Source organism: Elephantulus edwardii, unplaced genomic scaffold, assembly GCF_000299155.1.
Source record: "Elephantulus edwardii isolate Elephantulus edwardi_28Jun2011 unplaced genomic scaffold, EleEdw1.0 scaffold00008, whole genome shotgun sequence".
NCBI classification, from domain to species: Eukaryota; Metazoa; Chordata; class Mammalia; order Macroscelidea; family Macroscelididae; genus Elephantulus; species Elephantulus edwardii.
In genome coordinates, this window is record NW_006399758.1 from 14,749,619 (window position 1) to 14,768,621 (window position 19,003).

The 19,003-nt window shown below is 40.3% G+C and overlaps 1 protein-coding gene across 7 annotated transcripts in view; it reads right to left on the bottom strand.

Annotated features, from left to right (window-relative positions):
• The window catches only part of EYA1 (eyes absent homolog 1 (Drosophila)), a 235,543-nt gene that overhangs the window by 17,651 nt on the left and 198,889 nt on the right, over window positions 1-19,003 (bottom strand). For all 7 annotated transcript variants that reach the window (XM_006880459.1, XM_006880455.1, XM_006880453.1 and 4 more), the window contains 4 exons: window positions 6,729-6,787; window positions 6,470-6,630; window positions 4,535-4,649; window positions 4,306-4,427 (listed from right to left, as the gene is read on the bottom strand). In XM_006880459.1, coding sequence (XP_006880521.1) covers window positions 4,306-4,427; window positions 4,535-4,649; window positions 6,470-6,630; window positions 6,729-6,787 — 457 coding nt within the window. The remainder of the gene's footprint in view (window positions 1-4,305; window positions 4,428-4,534; window positions 4,650-6,469; window positions 6,631-6,728; window positions 6,788-19,003) is intronic.

The window sequence follows — 19,003 nt, forward strand, 5'->3', positions numbered from 1 at the left end:
CATGCAATGTTTTCAGTGACAGAGTAGTATCTCTGAGTAGACTTAAACTTTCAACCTCCATGCTAGCACAGAGCATGTCAACCACCTGCAAACACCTGTAATCCAAAGATTCCAGTTGCTACACACTTCATTTTTGTAAGTATTTTCCAGCATTCTGTACTTGGACTTTCATAGGCATCATTCTCATATACCAAGTATGTATTTCCAGTTCGAGAGATCTATGTAACTAGTTGAAAACCAAATCAAGCCCTCTGCTGTCAAGTCAATTCTGATGCATTGAGATCCTTCATCAGGGTCTCAAGGCTGCAGATGTTTATGAGAGGAGACTGTCCATTTTTCTACTACAAAGCAGCTGGCAGATATGAACCATTGACTTTTCATGTAGCAGCACAACAAGTAACACACTATGCTACCAAAGCTCCTTATGCAAACACTCCAAGCCTGATTTCCCTTTCAGCTAATTGTTGTTGTTGTTGTGTACTATAGAACTGGAATTGACCCACAGCTGACCCTCTGGTGCATTTTCAGAGACAGATAATCACATGGGAGGAGACAGCCCATCCTTCTCCTGTGGAGCAGCTGGTGGCCTCAAATCACATGCCTTTGGGATTGCAGCGCAGTTTCTTGCCAATAGTCCACCAGAGTTCCCTAGTATAACTCAACTGTGTTGGCCATCTTTAGAATAAACTTCAAATTATTGCTCGATTTCTCAACAAATGGTCATTAAGTACCTATTATGTGCTTATCACAGAAGATACTATGGTGAACAAGACAGACACACTCTAGCTGGAAAGGTATTTTAGTCTAGTCAGGAAGTTAGACAAGGAGCAAATAAATAATCGTATTTAGTTTGGTAGCTCTGATGCCTTAGCAGTAAAGAATTGCACTGCCAACACAAAGGTATACAGTTAGAATCCCCCAGCTGCTCTGTGGGAGAAAGATGGCAGTCTTTTCTGGTCTGATCAACCGGCTCTGAAAACCTGCTGGGAGTGTCAGCTATGGGTCACATCCGACTCAATGGTAGGCAATAACAACATAGCTTGGTAAGTTCTTTTAAGGCTATGGAAGCATAAAACAATAATCAGAGAGAGTCAGATTATCAGAGGTTCTACTTTTATCCTCCCTTTTTATCCTTTTTCTAAAGGAGCTGAAAAAGCCTATTTTCCAGTTATAAAACTCATGCCCCTTCTGCAGGGTTCAATTAAGTAAGGCTCCTTTGCTGAGTATAGAGCATTGAAGGCGATTTATGACCAGTTCCAAGTTTGCTTTGGCAATTTGAGGACCTCCTGAATTCTGCTCACTAGTTTGAACTTCTCACTTCTAAGTTCTTCACCTGGGAATATTTTCACTCTTCTGTGTCTTTGACTCGCACTAACCCAGCTGCCTCCGATACTCTTACTTACTCTTCATTACCCAGCTCAAATGTCATTTCTTCTTTTCGGCTTTCATTGACACTTGCCCACTCACTCTTTCTGGATAAATGTGATGCCTCATTAATGTGCATACTCAAGCACTTAACAGTAGTAAATGAAAAGTAATCTGGACTTAGGAATCAGATCAACCCCTAGTTTTATAAGTTATTGACTTGGATATTTAATGCTTAAGTCTCTGTTTTAGTTTCATCACCTGTAAAATTAAAAGACTATGAAAACTGACTTTAGTGTGTGAAATACTTATACTTCTGGGCATTTAGTAGATCACTCATGCTCATTTAGATTATAAACTCAAAAACTCAAGCTCACTGTTATCAAGTCAGAACTGACTCAGCAGACGATTCACTGAGTTTCTGAAGGTATAAACTGCACGGACCACATACAGGGTTATATATATATATATATGTTTGTCTCCTGAGGAGCAGCAGAGGCTTGGCCTTTAGATCAGTAGTGAAACTCCCTATCGATTATACCCATAGAGCTCCAGTTACCTATATATAGGCTTTCCCTGCAAAATACTAAATTCCTTAAAAACAAAAGCTAAAATAAATCTTTTTATCCTGGCTCCTTTGCAAATATACTTGTATTCAAAAGTAACTCAAATGTTTTGAGTTATTGCTTCCTATATACTTTTCCCTTTTCTCTGTATAAGAACCATATCCACACCCATAGTGTGAACAATTTTATACTACTAGAGCTTTACACATTTTTTTAATATATCTACAGGAGGCTCTAGTAGGTAGCCCATCAAATGACTATTATAGGAAAGAGCTTCATTGTAAGGTTTAGAGTAAACAGTTAACTCATAGAACCAAACTTAATTCATTGTGTTGAGTTGGAATCCACTCCTGGCTGTCTTCCCAGTGGGTTTTCAGTGGCTGAAAATTGCAGAGGAGGAGATTATCCACCTTTCTCTTGCAGAGAAGCTAGTGGATTCCAGCTGTGCACCTTTGGGTTGGCAACACAATGCTCTCCAACTGGGCCACCAGAGCTCGTTAACTCATGCCTTTATTCTCATGTTTAACTTTCACTGCTCGTATATAACTCTACAAAAACTAATTAAAGAATGAATGTGTGACTCTACATAGGCAATTTTCTATGAAACATCAAATACTTGTTTTTAATGACTCTCTAAAAGAACCCAGTGGTTGTCACCTTTGGCTACATTTCTGCATTATTTGAGGAGCTTTTAAGCCACTATGCCTGGGGTGTTCACCTGACTGATTATATCAGTACTATTTGGAGTGAAACCCAGGCCCTTTGTTTGTTTTCTCCAAGTTCATCAGTGGTTCTAATGTGCCACCAAGGTTGAGAACCACTGAACTGACTGACTTTTTGTGTCATATTCATAGACTGGCTCAGTCTTGTAAATCAAAGCTAGGTCTGGGATTCAGTTCTATCAGCATCACTTGGAGGTTTAGAAATGCAAAATCTGGGGCCCCTTCCCAGACTTCTAAATTAGAATCTACATTTTAACAAGACCCTCATGGGATTTCTATGCCATTAGCAGTTGAGAAGCTCCGACATAGACCACTGCGTGGGAATGTGATTTTATGAAGTTTCTCTTGGCTGACAAAAACTTAAATGTTACTCAATGAAAAGGATTAAAAAAATTAATACATGCTTTGAAATATTTTTCAAAGACGACTCTCCCCACTCTTACTGTTACCATTCCCACCAGGCTCACATATTGCACACCAAGACTAACACAAATTACTCCAATACTGGCACCTCCCACTGTGTTTTTCCATACTCATCAATATTTACGAGCACTTGACTCTAATTTGGCACAATGAACCTTCCTAAAAAAGTATGACCTTCAAACAATCCCCCTGCTTAAAAATTGATTCCCTCCTCATACTGCTCTGCAAGCCTCAATCCTTTTTTGGTTTACTTAACCACCATTTCCTGATCTTCACAGAGTCCTGGAAGGAGAGTGTGAATGGTAATAGGTCTCTACTGCTCAATGAACGGTTGGAGTTTGGGTCTACTCAGAGAGAGGCAGCACTTAAGGAAGGCCTGGTAATCTATTTTTGAGAAATCCCATGGAGTACACTTCTACTTTGACATGAACTTGAATCCACAATGGTAACTGGTTAACTGGTTTCTTGATCTTCACAGAATTCTATAACACCACACTGCTAGCTTTGAGTTTGTTCTGCCTTGGTTATGTTGTGGTAGTTGTTAGGTGTCACTGAAGCAAGGACAACTCATCGTAAGCCAATGAACAACAGATCTGAGCCATGCCCTATTCTACGGCATCTTCACCATCTCTGATACTCAAGCCCATTGTTAGAGTCACTGTGTCAATCCATCTTATTAAAGGCCTTGTTTTGTAGTCAAATCAAACTTTATATTATCCTTCTTTCTTTCCATTATGTTTTTTTCTTATAAGGGAGCTTTTCTTTTTCATCTTTGTTAACAGACATGGGAACTCAATTGTTTATAAACGCTAATTAGCAATAAAAACTGAAAAAAAAAAAACCAGCTCTAGTCAAAGTAAAGTTGCTCTTAAGAGTTGTTTCAGTTCTATTTTCTGTAACAGAAGTCTACTGCCTGTCTATAGCCCATTTCTGTCAAACTTCCTTAAAATAATAAACATAGCTCAAAATTGATGCTAAATGAATTAACTGTAGCTTAAATGGCTCAGGTCTCACTGCTGACCATTAATTTTATTAGTAAACACCTCAAAGCATAAGGATTAAAGCTTTTCATTTCTCTAGGTAGCAAAGGACAATACTGGATATACATTGATTAAATGATTCTTCTAGTTTTTCAAAGCATTAGCATTAAGGGGATGGGGGAGGAGGTATTTTCTTGACTTTCATTTTCACCAGCCTGGAAGAGTAAATTGTTTAAAAAATTTGCTCACCTATTTTTGTTGCACTGTAAATATTTTCTATTGGGAATACAATTCCTAATCCATATAGCAGAACTTTTGCCAGGGCTGGGATGAGTTGAGTTGTTGTTACTAAAATATTCACACAGTTTGTCCTAAGAGAACAAGAAGAAAAAACTGTTGAGGAGTAAATCTACAAAAGGGAAGAGGTTCAACAAGCTGATTTTCCGGCAGGGCACCAATGTGCCCGCAGAGACCTCACCGGGAGTGAATGAGCGTGAGGGCCTTCAGTGCCAGCGTCAGCCAGGAATCCGTCAGGGCCTCAATCTCTGCCCTCAACTGCAACCAGGCTTCTCTTTTGGCTGGGCCCAGCAGTCCTGTGGATGTCAAAAAACATGGTGAACTACTTCTAAACCAGCACGTCTATTTACTTCACATAATACTACATATTTAACACTACTGCTAACAATACCTTTAAACCTGAAAGTACATGGAGTGACTTTTCATATTCTTTTTTGTTTTTACACGAATTTTTTTCCAAGTGAAAAACTAAAACAGTTGTGCTTAACGGTGGCGCCTGGCATTCCTGTTTAGATCAGAGATCTGAGCTCTGTAAAATTTTTCATTGACTGATATGTCAGAAGTAGATTGCCAGGCCTTTCTCCAAGGTACCTTTGGATAAACTCAAGCCTCTAAGCTTATGGTTAACAGCTAAATGCATTAGCCATTGCATGACCCAGAGACCTCTTTTGTATTATAATTATTAGGTACCATTAAGCTATGACTCTTTAGAGAACATTTCTACAGAGTTTGTTTGTTTGTTTTTTAATTCCTAGCATCTTTTCTTCTGGCTGAAACATATCTCTTCCTTTTGGGCAGCATAGTCTTTCTCAGCTCTACAGACAAAGTTGTTTAGTCAAGGAAGTATCTATCACCTTGTTTGAAGTATCAAATTTATCCTGGTATAAATTTGCTGAATCCACTGACAAAGATTTTTTTTTTATTCTCCTTTATTTATGTTTCTAAAATGTGTTCTGGTGGTAAAGTGTTAACTGCTCTGTTATAACCAAAATGTTGGAAGTTCAAACCCACCATCTGCTTTTTGGGATAAAAAAGTGATGGTCTAAATCCATAAAGAGTTACAGCTTTAGAAACTCTATGGGACAATCCGAGGGGATTCTGATGGTTTAGTGGTAAGGAGTTGTTGTGCTGCCAACCCAAAAGCATATGGTTCAAATAAATCCACCAGCTGCTCCATAGAAGAAAGATGAGCACTCTCTTCCTAAGCAAAGTACTGCCCCTGAAAACCCAGCAGATGGCCAGCTATGAGTTAATTCCAACTTGGCAGTACATAACAACAACAATGAGACAATTCTACTTTGTCCTATAATTGGTAGCATTATGATGAGGAGGTATGCCCCTAAACTCATAGACTTTAAACCTGAAGCTACTATTGGTAATCCTGCCATGTTTTAGGAGGTTGTAACCTCTAAGGACTTCTACCCAAAAGAAACATGAGATTTTTGGTTGTATCAGGGAGCTCTGTTGGCCTAGTGGTAAGGAGTTGTGGTGCTAAGCAACCCAAAGGCTACATGAGGTCCGAATCCATCCGCTGCCCTGTAGAGAAAGATGGGAAATCTTCTCCTGTGTGATTTACAGCCTCTAAAAACACACTGGAGGGCCAGCAATAAGTTGGTTTCAACTCAACGGCACACAACAACAACACCTACAATCATTTGAGTGTCTGAAGTCAACATTTTTCCTGGAACCACGACTTCACCTAAGCCTTTAATTGGTAAATCAATATGTTGTTTTTCGTGAGAAATCTATTTTTAATTACATTCAAAGAGCCTTAACTAATAAAAGCATCTACTCAGCAGATGAATCTTTAAAAACCCAGTCTGTAATTCAGGCAAGAGTAGCTGGTTCCACAGCATCTTTAAGATAACTGAGTGCCAGAGAAGTCAAGCAACTTGCTCAAGGTCACACACATATCACTGATGCCATGGAGGGGCTGGACCAGCCCAGCCAGGGCAGCGGGCTCTCCACTGATAATTCTGTGATATTATCTGTTAGATGAAATGGCTGTAGAATAGCTGGGTGATCCAATAAAGCGTGAAGCAAAAGTGTGCGGTCCATTAGACCCGTCTGTTGACTATTGTGACCAGCCACTAAGATACTGGTGATCCTCACTTGCCTCCAACGTTGTTTTTGTAGGTGTTGTAGATTTCTTTTACTCGTCGGTAGCGAAAGGCCAGCTTTCTCATCCAGTCTACACCGCCCCGTACGCCGGTTGCTAAACACAAATTAGCACTGGTTGCTGCAGCCGGAAAGCCATCCGTTCCAAAGTTATACGTGCTATTTAGATGCAAGAGAGGCTCAAAGTTAACCAACAGAAAGTTCCTATTAATTAGCAGAGCACTTATTTAGACACTAAGAAGGGCTGAACAGCTCACCTGAGGTCTTGTCCATTATCATCTGAAGATACATCGTCTATATGGACTTGGTCACACTCCTAAAATGGAATAAAAATAATACAAGTGATCTCCCTTTTAAAAAAAACCCAACTCAATTTTTAAAAAATTCACACATTGCTACTTCAAATAAACAAAAATAGCCTTAATTAGATTCTTTTTCTACTCTGTCAAGCAGTAGGTGGCAGTCTTGTTAAATTGACATTTTTACCTTCTGTGGGTCCTCTTTTTAATATGAGAAATAATCAATGCCATTAACAACTACTGCCATTCAGCTTTCAAATAGCACATTTTTGTGTTTAGAAAGGAAAGTGATTGAAAACAATTAGCATATGTGTTCTATAAACCTCAGGTACCTTCAGACATCATGCTGCTCAAAGCTGATTCAGTCAATGCCGAAGCTTAACTGAAACCAGACATTTTGGTAAATGGAACATGCTAGAAAAATTAAACCTGATGCTAACTGCCAATGAAATTATGACCTCTGATTGCTGTTGAGCCACACACCAACACAGCCTGAGGCCAGTGTACAGAGGAGTCCAGACAAAAAATCTGTTACTGGTTTGCCATTTATTTGAGAGATGTGAGTTTTATTCTCTCTCTCAACACACTCACTCACTCACTTACCTTCTGATGGGATGGGGGCAGGAGAGAAGAGGAAGACTTTAAAACTTAAATAATCAAATTATGCTTTCTTTTTAAAAGATAATGCCTGTTTTGCTAATTACTACATAGTCATAGTCGATTATTAGATTTATCAGTTTATTAGATTGTTACTTTTAACAGATCTGTCTTTCAAATCCCAGCCACTGTATAGATGAAAAGACAAATACAATGCACAGAGACACTATAGGACAGGGAACTAACCCAGAAGTATTTCTGAGGCTGGAAACCTCTTTTGGGAGCAAGGAGATGGCTACACTTTTCTCTCATGAAGTGCTGTGAGTTTTAACTGCTGACTTTTTGCTAACAGGCAATCATTTTAAGCACAATGCCAACAGAATCCTTTCAACTGTTTAGTTTGTTGTTATTGTTAGGTGCTGTGACATAGACTTATAGCTAGAAGTCCTAATTGTGGGGTAAAGCTCTTTTGAAAAGAGTTACCATTTGTGCACCTGTTTTGCATATATAAGCACTCATATATCATATACTCCCTGCTGTATCATTAGCCCCCAGCAAAGTGTGGGAAGAGCAGACGCTGAATAAATACTTGCTGAAAGAATGAAAAGATGCTAATTGGGATATTTATAGGATTTCCAGTCCCAAATCACGAAGCATATACTTGATAGTCCTTAAAATTCAAGTCATTTTTCCTCTCTTTGCAGTTAGGTTCCAATTACCCAACATACCTTTATTATATGTATTTCCTTTGAAATTTTAGTTTAAAATATTTTAACATGTTTGAATAAGCATCTTGCATTTTAAAAGATTTCTTCTGACAAAACAACCCTGGTCACAGTTCAGGGACAGTTAATTTGATAAATCTGGTCACCTAACATTTAACTTGGTAACCAAGTTACCGGATATTGCCTAACGTTTTACTCAGTAACAAAGATGGCATATATAAAGCACTACAGTAATAGAATGTATGTTTTTATGTTGCTGGTTCCTTCTGAACAAATTCTTTTCTCTCCATGGATTTGTGAGGAGGGAGCAGGACACAGAAGTGGAAAGAAACTCAAACCAGCTGTTCCTTAACAGAATTAAAATTGTGACTACCTCCCCACCCCCAACCTCTCTTCTAAAGCATCTACTTTGCAGCCAACCCTCTCCCAGCAAGCATCCAGTTCCAAGAAGGAAAAGACTTTGACCTTGTAACCTTCTCCTGCTCTCCTGAGGTCCATAACCTCAGATAAGAAAAAAGGAAAAGCAAGTCTAGGAGCCCTCACATGCTGACTGTGAATTTAACATTTTAAAAACAGGTCATTATTTGAAAACATTGCTGGGCACTTCTCAGAGCCATTAATTTACTTTCAGACGATGAGCAAGAGCAACTAGCATTTTATTACAATCTACTCAACTTTAAGGAATTAAGCCATTATGAAAAATGTCAGCCTTGTATCTTAACTGGAAGACATTTTTGAGGTTTTTGGTAAACTGGTGAAGTTTGATTAATGTTCCATCAACAACAATGAAAAGTCAGGGTATCAGGAGGAAGACATTTGCTCTCAGGGGAGAAAGAGCAGAGGGAAGGAGTCAAGGAACTTAGAGGAAAAGACATGTTAACAAGAATTCAACTCATGGAAAAACTGCTGACCTAAAATGACATGGTTAACTCTAGGTTTGAGGAAAAGTCTTTGGAGAAAGCAGGGTATTAAGGTGCTTTTCTTACACTAATTTAGCTGTAAATCTCTATTACTGAGGGAGAAGTCAGTCATTTTGTAATGAGTGTTAATGACTCCATTATTGTCACTGTTCTTTGACATGCTGTATTTGTTTGCTCCAAGAGTTTCATTTACTACTTTCTGTTCTCAGGCTCTCATTTGAAGTACTGTTGAAGCCTTTGGTCAACTCTAATTAAGTGTCAACAGCTTCAAGCTTTTACCTGAAGATACCTCACTCACTTCCTAGGGATTTGATTAAAGTTTGCTGTGGTGGCAACCAGAAAATACTCATTCCTTATCAGGCAAACAAAATATAGAGGATATTTTAATGAGAAGAAGTCAGCAAACCAAGAACATTTTTTAAAAAGATCTTCATGAATTAAAAATACGTGTAGCACCTTAAAGAATAATAAAAAAAATTCATTAAAATGTTTATGGAAAATGTATCCATGGAACTGACAAGCAATAGAAGAACACTATGTTACACAAATTTCAAGGATAAAGAAATGCAAACTAAGATTTTATTAAGTATAAGTCTCTGCGTAAGAGAACAGTAATATATAAATGCCTTGGGAGACAGGCTGGACTTTCTTTATTTTAAATTTTAAGTCCTTTTAATGACAAGCTATAGTTTTACTGTCTTTCAATGAAGACCTGCTACAGATCTTCAATCCTAAATGAATGGCAAATAGCAACATATGAATTTTCATCTCACAGCCGAGCTACGCAATGTGTTAACTTCTTCTTTGCGTGTTTGTTCTCAGATTAGAAACTACAGTTGTCTCCATTCAGATATCCTGAAATTCCGGCTTTGCAGGGGTGACATTTGTCTCTTTTTTTACAGAAGCTACCTCAGTCTTTGTTTATTGTCTTAAGAGCCGGATTTTGGTTTTATTTATGCATTCTGGACTTGGTTGGATTTTCAGTTTCCAAATTCCCCTTAAGCCTAGAAAATCAGATAGCTGCGGGAGGGGTGTGGGGCCCATTTTGAGACCCTCTCCTCTGCTTTAATGCAGAAGTGGCTCCGTTAAAGCAACAGAGTCTAAAACCACACAGAAAGGCTGCAGTCACAGAGGACAAGAGTGGAGGCATAACGGATCTCCAGGTGCCAAAGCTTAGTCCTGAAAACCTTAAATTGGTCCTTAACACACAGTGCAGAACACACAGTTCCATGAGAAAACAAGTTTTCATTCCAAAAACAGATTGAACGTGAACATGCTGAAAATGTGCTTTGACTATAAACATTCAAAATGTATGAGATGGGGTTTTTAAGGAGTTGAAATAATGTTTGGATCCAAGTTTTGGGACAACATTCATGTTTGTAGGGGCCATGAACAGGTCAGCCAGTTTCAAATATTCTATGCAGTCATCTGTTCTGGTCAGACTCCAGAGACTCAGGGCTCTTTACCATGCTTATGCATCTGGCCTGGGACAGCGATGGCAGAGGTAGGGATCCAATGAATGCCTAGTAGATTCTGCACTCACTCAACTAAGCTGACTAACTGGTGACTCGGCTTAAAAAGTTGGCTATAAATTCACTACTATATCAGGTTACTCAGTGGCTACTATGTTTTTTGGTGGGCTCTGGTGGCTCAGTGGTAAGGCATTGAGCTGTCAACCCAAAGGTAATGGCTTGTGGGAGAAAGATGGGCAATCTCCTCCCTTGTGAATTACTACTTCTAAAAACCCACCTAAAGGTCAGCTATTTGTCAATTCTGACTCAATAGTACATGTTGTTGATTGCCATTATGTGCCATTGAGTTGCTTGTGACTCCTAACCACCCTATGTACAACAGCCCTGAAACCTGCTCTATCCTGTGCCTAGTTTACTGTCTCTGATATACCTATTCTCATTACCCCAGTCACAATATCCATCCATTCATCTCATCAATGGTCTCCCTCTCTTTCTCCAACCCTCCACTCTTCCAAGCATGATGTACCTCTCCAAGGACCGGTCCTTCCTTGCAACATGCCCAAAGTACGTCAGACGAATCCTTGTCTCCAAGGAGCAGCCTGGCTTCACCCTCTCAAGGACGAACCTGTTTGTTCTCCTGGTAGTCCATGATATATGGAATAACCTTCTCTAGTTCAAGGGCATCAATTCTCCATCTATCATCCCTAGTCATTGTCCAGCTCTCTGATGCAGAACAAGCAATTATGAAGCCTGTGGCCTGGATCAGGCTCATCTTAGTCTCCAGACTGAAGTCGTTGCTCTTCAGTACTCTGGAGAGGTCCCTCACAGTCGACTTTCCCAATGCAATTAATCTCTTCATTTCCTGGCTGCTGGTACCAAGAGTGTTGATTGTGGAGCCAAGCTGTTAAACAGTCTCAATCAATAGTACATAAAACAATGTAATATAGTTTTGGTCACCTAGGTAGCTCTGGTGACCTACTGGTAAGAAACTGCACTGCGATCCCAAAGGCCTGTGACTTATGCAGTTTGAATTTACCAGCTGCTATGCAGGTGAAGGATGGGGAATCTCCTCCAGTGCAATTCACAGCCTCCGAAAACCTGCTTGAGCATCTGGGTCAGTTCCAACTCTACAATACTCAACAACAACAGTCATAACTGCTTGTCTGTTGCTGTGTTACTGGAACCTCTACTACCACCAGTACTTTAAGTGATGCTGGGAACTATACCACTAGTACTTTCAGTATGCTGGAAGCTATAATACTGCTAGTACTTCCATTAAAGTACTAGCAGCTTCCATAAAGCTTAAAGCTTTATCAGTACTTCCATTGATGCTGGAAGCTACACCACCAGCATTTAAAAATAAAAACCCAGCATGACAAATAGGTTTTCAGCAGAGATTCCAGACTAAGACTAGAGAGAAAGATTTACAAATCTCATCTACCACAGCCAAATATTGTCTGATAGATTGTTGGAATATATCCCCTAAGTTGGCAAACATAAAGACCATGAAGATAATGCAAGGCAGTGCAATATTTTGTTGCTCTCTAAAAGGTCACCATGAATAGAGTTTACTTGACATCAACTCACAACAAAAGTTCCAGGTCAGCATTTAATACAAGAGTCAAAGTTCTGTATCAGCTTGGATCTAACAGTTTAACAGAAAAACAAGAAAGTATACACAATATAAGGCATGTTTATGCTAAGGAAAAATACGACACATGTGAGGGGGAAATAAAATGGAAGCTGGCAAAGAAAAGAGCAGGTTTAAAGGTTTAAGGGAGAAAAATGCTGATATGATGGGAGTTGAGGCAGGAAGGAGAAGCGCGGGAGAGAGTCTAGGAAGGGTGTTGTATGTCCTAGTACAGTTGGGTGATGAATGAGATGACAGAAGAATTGAAAAAGAAAAATAGAAGAAAAGTCATTGTACAAAAAAAACCACAAAAAAACACCCCCCCAAAAAAACTACCAACAAAACACCTGGCTGCCTCTCCAGCGGGGGTTTGAGAGACTGTAAGTTGCATGGGAGGAGATCCGAAGCACAGAGAGGCGCCATCTTTGGGTCAGCAGTGCAACTTCCTATAAATTACACTACCAGAGTTCCCTGCCGAAAGGCTGGCATTTATTTGGTACCAGCAGGTTGCAGAGGTCTGAACAAAGCACTGAGATTCAGCTTTGTTGGTTCAGGGAGGGGCTGCACAGCCCATTGTTTATCTTTGCCTCTTTTGTGCTTAAATGTGATTAAAGCAATCAAATAAACAAACAGATAAACCCTCTCCTGCTAGAGAGGGTTCATAGTCACTGAACTGTGGGAACAGGAACAAATACAGCTTTTCTGTTCCAAGTCAGCTAATTAGGATGTTGGTGGGGTGGTGGAGTGAGCACTTACTGAAAAGACCCAGCAATTTGAACATACAAAGGAACCAGCTAGGCCTGAGGGAGGCTCCTGAAGATCCGTTCTGTCACCCTTCAACTACAGATGCAGTTTGGAATTGATGTGGGGAATTGTGTGGAAGCTAGAAGGTGATCAAGAGATAGAATGAGTTGGGTTTGTTGTTGTTGTTTTAATAGCTCTGTCAAAGGATGTCAAAGTTACTAACACTTTGCCCCCCAAATAGGCTTGGTAACAAAAGTGGAATAATATGTATTTATAATTGTTGTTGTTGTTAGTACTGGCATTTAGGGAGCTCTGGTGGCCTCGTGACAAGAAGCTGAACTGCAATCCTGAAGGCAATGGTTGGAGGCCACCAGCGCTCGGTAGGAGAAGGATGGACAATTTCCTCCTGTGTGACTGAATGCCTCTGAAAACCTGCCAGAGAGTCAACTATGGGTTGGTGCCGACTCTATGGTACACAACAACAACTGGCATTTTGGGAGCTCTAGTGGCCTATGGGCAAGAAGCTGAGCTGCACTCCTGAAGGCACGAGGTTCGAGGCCACCAGCTGCTTGATGGGAAAATCTCCTCCCACGTGATTAACTGCCTCTGAAAACCCACCAGAAGGTTCTATGGTACACCTCACCAACAACAACTGGCAGTTAGCTAATCCTCACATATATTCACATAATTCAAATAGATTCGAAGGAAGAGATAGGACACACACCAGAGAAAGTTTTATAATTAATTAGCTACATTCCATATTGCTAAAAGCACCAGTCCCACTGGAGCTATCCTGCATGAGGGAGGGTGGCCCCTTTCTTTTAAGAAGTCCTTGAGCACCAGAAAGTGACCCTGAGCAGTGTACATGGTTAGTGCAGAAGGCTGCTAGCCAAAAGATGGAAAGTCTGAGTTCAGTGAGAGGTAAATCTGAAGAAAGGGCTGGTGAACTACATACAAATCTTCAGCACTGACAACTATGGCACAGAGCTCTACTCTGGCACATAAGAGGCCCCCATGTGTTCAAATCAACTTGATGGCAACTGGATCTTGCATGCAAGAGACCTAGGTTTGATTTCTTGCCAATGTGGTTCATGTGTAGTCACTGGTGGTTTCAGTAGATGAATGGTTTCCCCATAACCTTGGGGGGTTCTTTTTGTGCACAAGGGTTAATATACATCAGATAGTGCCTCAAGGGCAGCTAACAATAACAATAAATGCATGTACTTGATTACCAAAGTGTTGCATATTGATATTTTCTATACCTGTAGCATTGGATTGCTCATTTCCCCAAAGCAACTAAAAACTACTATGCTGTTGTTTTATGTGCTGTTGGACTGGAACCAACTCATAGCTGGTAGTCCAATGGGTTCTCAGAGGCTGTAAATCTGACGAGAAGAGACTGCCCATTTTCCCCCTGAGAAGCAGCTGGTGGATTTGAACCAGATGCCTTAGGATCAGCAGCACAATCCTTTACCACTAGACCACAAGAGCTACCTGCAAGCTGATCAATTACTCATATGCAAGTTCAAGCTGAAGCTGAAGAAAATAGAAGCAAGTCCTCAAGAACCAAAATACAACTTTGGGTCTGTCCTCCTGAATTTAAAAACAATCTCCAAGGAGCAACCTGGTTTCACCCTCTGTAGGAAAGATCTATTTGTTCTCTTGGGAGTCCATGGTATGTTCAACACTCTTCCCCAGCACCAAAACTCAGAAGTATCAATTACTTTTCCATCATCCTTATTCATTGTCCAGTTTTCAGATGCATAGCAAGCAACTGAGAAGACCAGAGCCTGGAACAGTGCACCTTCATCTCTATACTGCCACCGTTGTTCTTCAGCACTCTGGAGATGTTCTTGACAGCAGACTTTCCCAATTCAACTCAACTTTTGATTTCCTCACTGCTGGTGCCAAGAATGTGGATTATGGATCTGAACAAAATGAAATCATTCACAACCTCATTTTTTTCTCCATTTACTACAATGCTGCCTATTGGTCCAGTAAAGTGATTCTTTATTTTCTTGATATTGATATTTGTTGGTGTTCAATGCATTGAAGGCTGCAGTCCCTGACTTTCTTCAGCAAATAGGAAGATATACATCAGAACTGTCTCTTTCCTCCATGCCTATTCAATCTGTATGCTAATGTAATCATTCAAGAAGCTGGACTATATGAAGAAGAATATGCCATAAGGAGTGGAGGAAGACTCATTAACAACTTGAATTATGCAGATACAACAACCTTGCTTGCTGGAAATGAAGAGGACTTGAAACACTTACTGTAGGAAAAAAAACCCCAACAAACCACTTTAGCCTTTAATATGGATTACATCTTAGCATAAAAATCCTCAAAATTCTCACTACTGGATTAACAGGTTACTTCATGATAGAAGGAAAAAATATGTGAGTTGTTTTGTATTAATTTTACTTAGATCCACACTCAAGGAACTTCTTGGTACAAGAAGTCAAGAAATCAAGGAACTACTTGGTACAAGCAGTCAAGAAATAAAAATATGTATATGACACTTAATAGTCTTATATAAGAGGAATTGGAGAAGGAAGGAAGAAAATGCATGAATGAGTGAATAGTAGTAGTAATAGTAGTAGTAATACACAAATTGAAAAAGACATACTGCTTTGGGAAAAATCTATTAACAAGGACCTCTCCAAAGTGCTAAAGAGAAAAGATGTAAGTTTAAAGACTAAGGTGCACCTGCTTAATGCCATGCTACTTTCAATTGCTTCCTATACTTCTGAATGTTGGACAGTTACTAAGGATAAAAGCAGAATCAAGGCCTTTGAACTGCAGTTTTGGAGAATAGTACTGGATATCCCACGGACTGACCAAATAACAAGCAAGTCTGTCTTGCGGGCAGTGCAGTGAGGGAGCTATTCTTAGGGACATGGATGTTGAAACTTCATCTCACATAGTCCAGGCATCTTTCTGGAGGGGCCAGTCTTTGGGAAAAGACAGCATGTTTGGAAAGGTGGTGGGTCTGTGAAAGAGAGGAAGACTTTCAGCAGGATGGAATGACACAGTGACTCTAACAATGGTCCCAAGTGTATTGTACTTGACTCAACAACAGCCACGACCACAATGTTTGGGATGGTCCTAGTGGCCATGTGTTTTCAAGAGAACTTACTCAGAGCTAACCGAAAACAGGATTTCAGAAGTTACAAATTGCATGGGAGGGAACTGCCCACCTTTCTGCCCTGGAGAAGTATAACTCCTTACTCTCTAGGTCACCACAGCTCCCTGGTGTGTAGAAGGTACAGTGTTCAACTGTAGGTGGAGAGTTCACAGGTTTCAGCACGTGACTAAAACAGTGGGCCCCAAGAATGAGGTTTGTAGGCCAGGAACCTGGATCAGGCCACAGATACAATGATGGGATTTGAGTACGGGCAGATGGCAATGATTAGGGGTGTCCACAGGTGCTGTCCTTCAAACCTCCATTCTGACATGACAAGCTACTTTAGCCATCTTTCAGATAAACACCACAAACCAAACAGTCAGAGTTTACCTTTGCCTGGCTTCCCTTTATGTTGCCTGGCCTGTGCTTCCCAGAAGAGTAAGATAAATAAAAGTAGCCAGCTTCAGTTACTACTGGCACTCAGCTCTCAGACATTAAGGGCTCAAAGGGCTGGATTATAAAATGCTCGCATGGCTGGCTGGGAAAAATTCTCAATACACAAAGCTGCTGAATCCCACTCGGGTGTGGGGAGTATGAATCCAGCACCGTTGGGTCCGTCTCCCCATGTGGGCAGGCACACACTCCTGTTTAGAACTCTGGTCACACCGTTATCCTGCCTTGTTGGTCTCTCTGTCATTATTCTTGGCACGGTGACTCAAGCTGACCTTTTTTCCGATCCATCATCATCTCTGGCCTTCCAGGGCTGGGCCACAGACATGCTCTTTTGGACTAAGCCCCAGGAATAACTCAAGATTTTGTACAAGGGCTCATATGCAAAATATTAAGTTATGGCAGAATTTTTCTGCAAATATTTATTCTGCTTTGATACCGTAATGGTTGTACTTTTCCCCCCCAAGCCTTTCACTTGCACCATAATTATGTAAAAATACACCAAACCATTCGAGCTAGTATAGGAAAATTAATAAAAAGAATTAAGACAGCTATAATGGGGCTTCTTATCTGGGCCAAGTGCAGTGACGTAAGAGCAGGCATGTTGATGGCGTGTTCACTGTGAACATGAAACTAGAAACACAAACAATACATCTGAAGTCGTTGAGTCAACAGAAGAAATGCTAAGATTTTGAGGCAGTTCGCATGCTATGAAACGGAACAATATGAACACATTACAAATGTGTCTTTGGGAGGCTGACTTACACAAGCTCCAGTTTTGCTGACTGAGACTACCTTTGTTCCATTTTCCAAATTTACTATGAGGAAACTAATGCCATACTGTCAACAATTTTTTTTTAATACCTTACTCTATGGAGTAAAAAGAGGAATTGAAAAGTGTCACTTGAGAGCAAGCTCTTTCCTCCACATCTTTACATTAGTGGGTCTAATGAGAAGGCTAAGGTTGGTTTAGGCTGAAGAAATGATCACTGTGTCATCGGTCCCTTGTTCCCGTCATCAGGCAATTACAGACACTGCTCTAATCATGCTAGAGAGCAGGGAAGATCCTGCTCAATACCTTTGACTTCTCCACCTCGCTTTTCAAGAGAAATATTCCTCTTATTGAAACTCCAAAGTGAAACTCCTTGCTGTCGAGTCAGAATTGACCTACAGCATGTTTCTTGAGGTGGTAGATAGCCTGGGAGGAGATGAACCATCTTTCTCTCACAGAGCTGCCAGGGAGGTACCATGTTCGGGTTAGCAGTGCAACTCCCTACAGACTAAGCCACCAGAGCTCCTCTATAAGAAACACGCAAGTATTCAGTCCTACAGTACAGGGACAGTGCGAGTGTATGAGCATTGAATTATTAGTCTAAAAGCTTTACCTTAATTGATACACAGTACTCAAAAAAAAAACAACAAAACACCTAAACAGGGGATTAATCATTGGATTGTACAGTTTGATGGGGGGGGGGCGCAGTGAGGGAAATGGAAAGAATTTGTTCAAATTGTATTAGAATTCTGTAAATAAACTAGTAAAAAATAATAAATAAAAAATACAAATTTAAAAAATACATGTATCCTCCCAGATAACGTCCACATTTCCCTCTTTCTTACCTCATTGTATTGAGTCACTACCAACTCGTAGCTGATCTTCCAGCAGCTTTTCTGAAGCTGTAAATGGCACAGGAGGAGACTGCCCATCCTTCTCCCTGTGGAACCCACGGTGTTTGTGAAGGTCCACCTTGGGAGTCGCAGAACAATTTGCTACAGACTACATCACCAGAACTGTTTCTCAGAGAAAATCTTAACGGTGCAGTTGGTATTACAGGGTCACCAGTGCTTTGAGTGAAAGCTTTTAAGGAAGCATTGTCCATAATGGTTTTGGGGAGTAACTTCTAGATATTTTATAACTTCCTCTGAGAAAGGAAAAATTAGAAACACTGGTGGCATAGTCTGTAGCGAACTCTACAGCTAACCTACCAAAAAAAAAAAAAGTGTCTCTGCTAGTTCAAATCCACCACAGTGACCAGGGAGAAAAAAGGAAATTCTCTCCCATGTGATTTACAGCCTTGGTAACAGACCAGAATATCGCTGTGAATCAGAAGTGATTTGACTGCACTGAGTTTTGAGTTTTTTAAAAATAATTAGGTAAAATTAATTCCTAGAGTTCCGTAGAGCTTCTTTATGAATCAAGGGTCATAAGAGGAAAATAGAAAGGCTTGGTGATCTACTTCTAAGTTCTACTGCGGATGAAAACGATGGATCACAACTGCCCAGTCCACAACAGATCATGATGATGATGCAGAGTGGGGTAGCATCGTGCCCCATTTTGCAGGGGACACCCTGAATGTGGTCAGGTACTAATGCTACAGAGAGAATATAGTGGTCAAGGAAGAAGACAACAGGAAAGATCTGGAGATCCTTGCTTTTAAAACCTGACAATTAGCCTTGGAATGTCACATCTAATCTCTGGATTCATGGATTCTTAAATTTGCAGAGGCAGATTTTTGCTTGCAAACTCATCTCCAGTAAGAAGACTGTCTAATCAGTCTCCTGTGTAGTTAC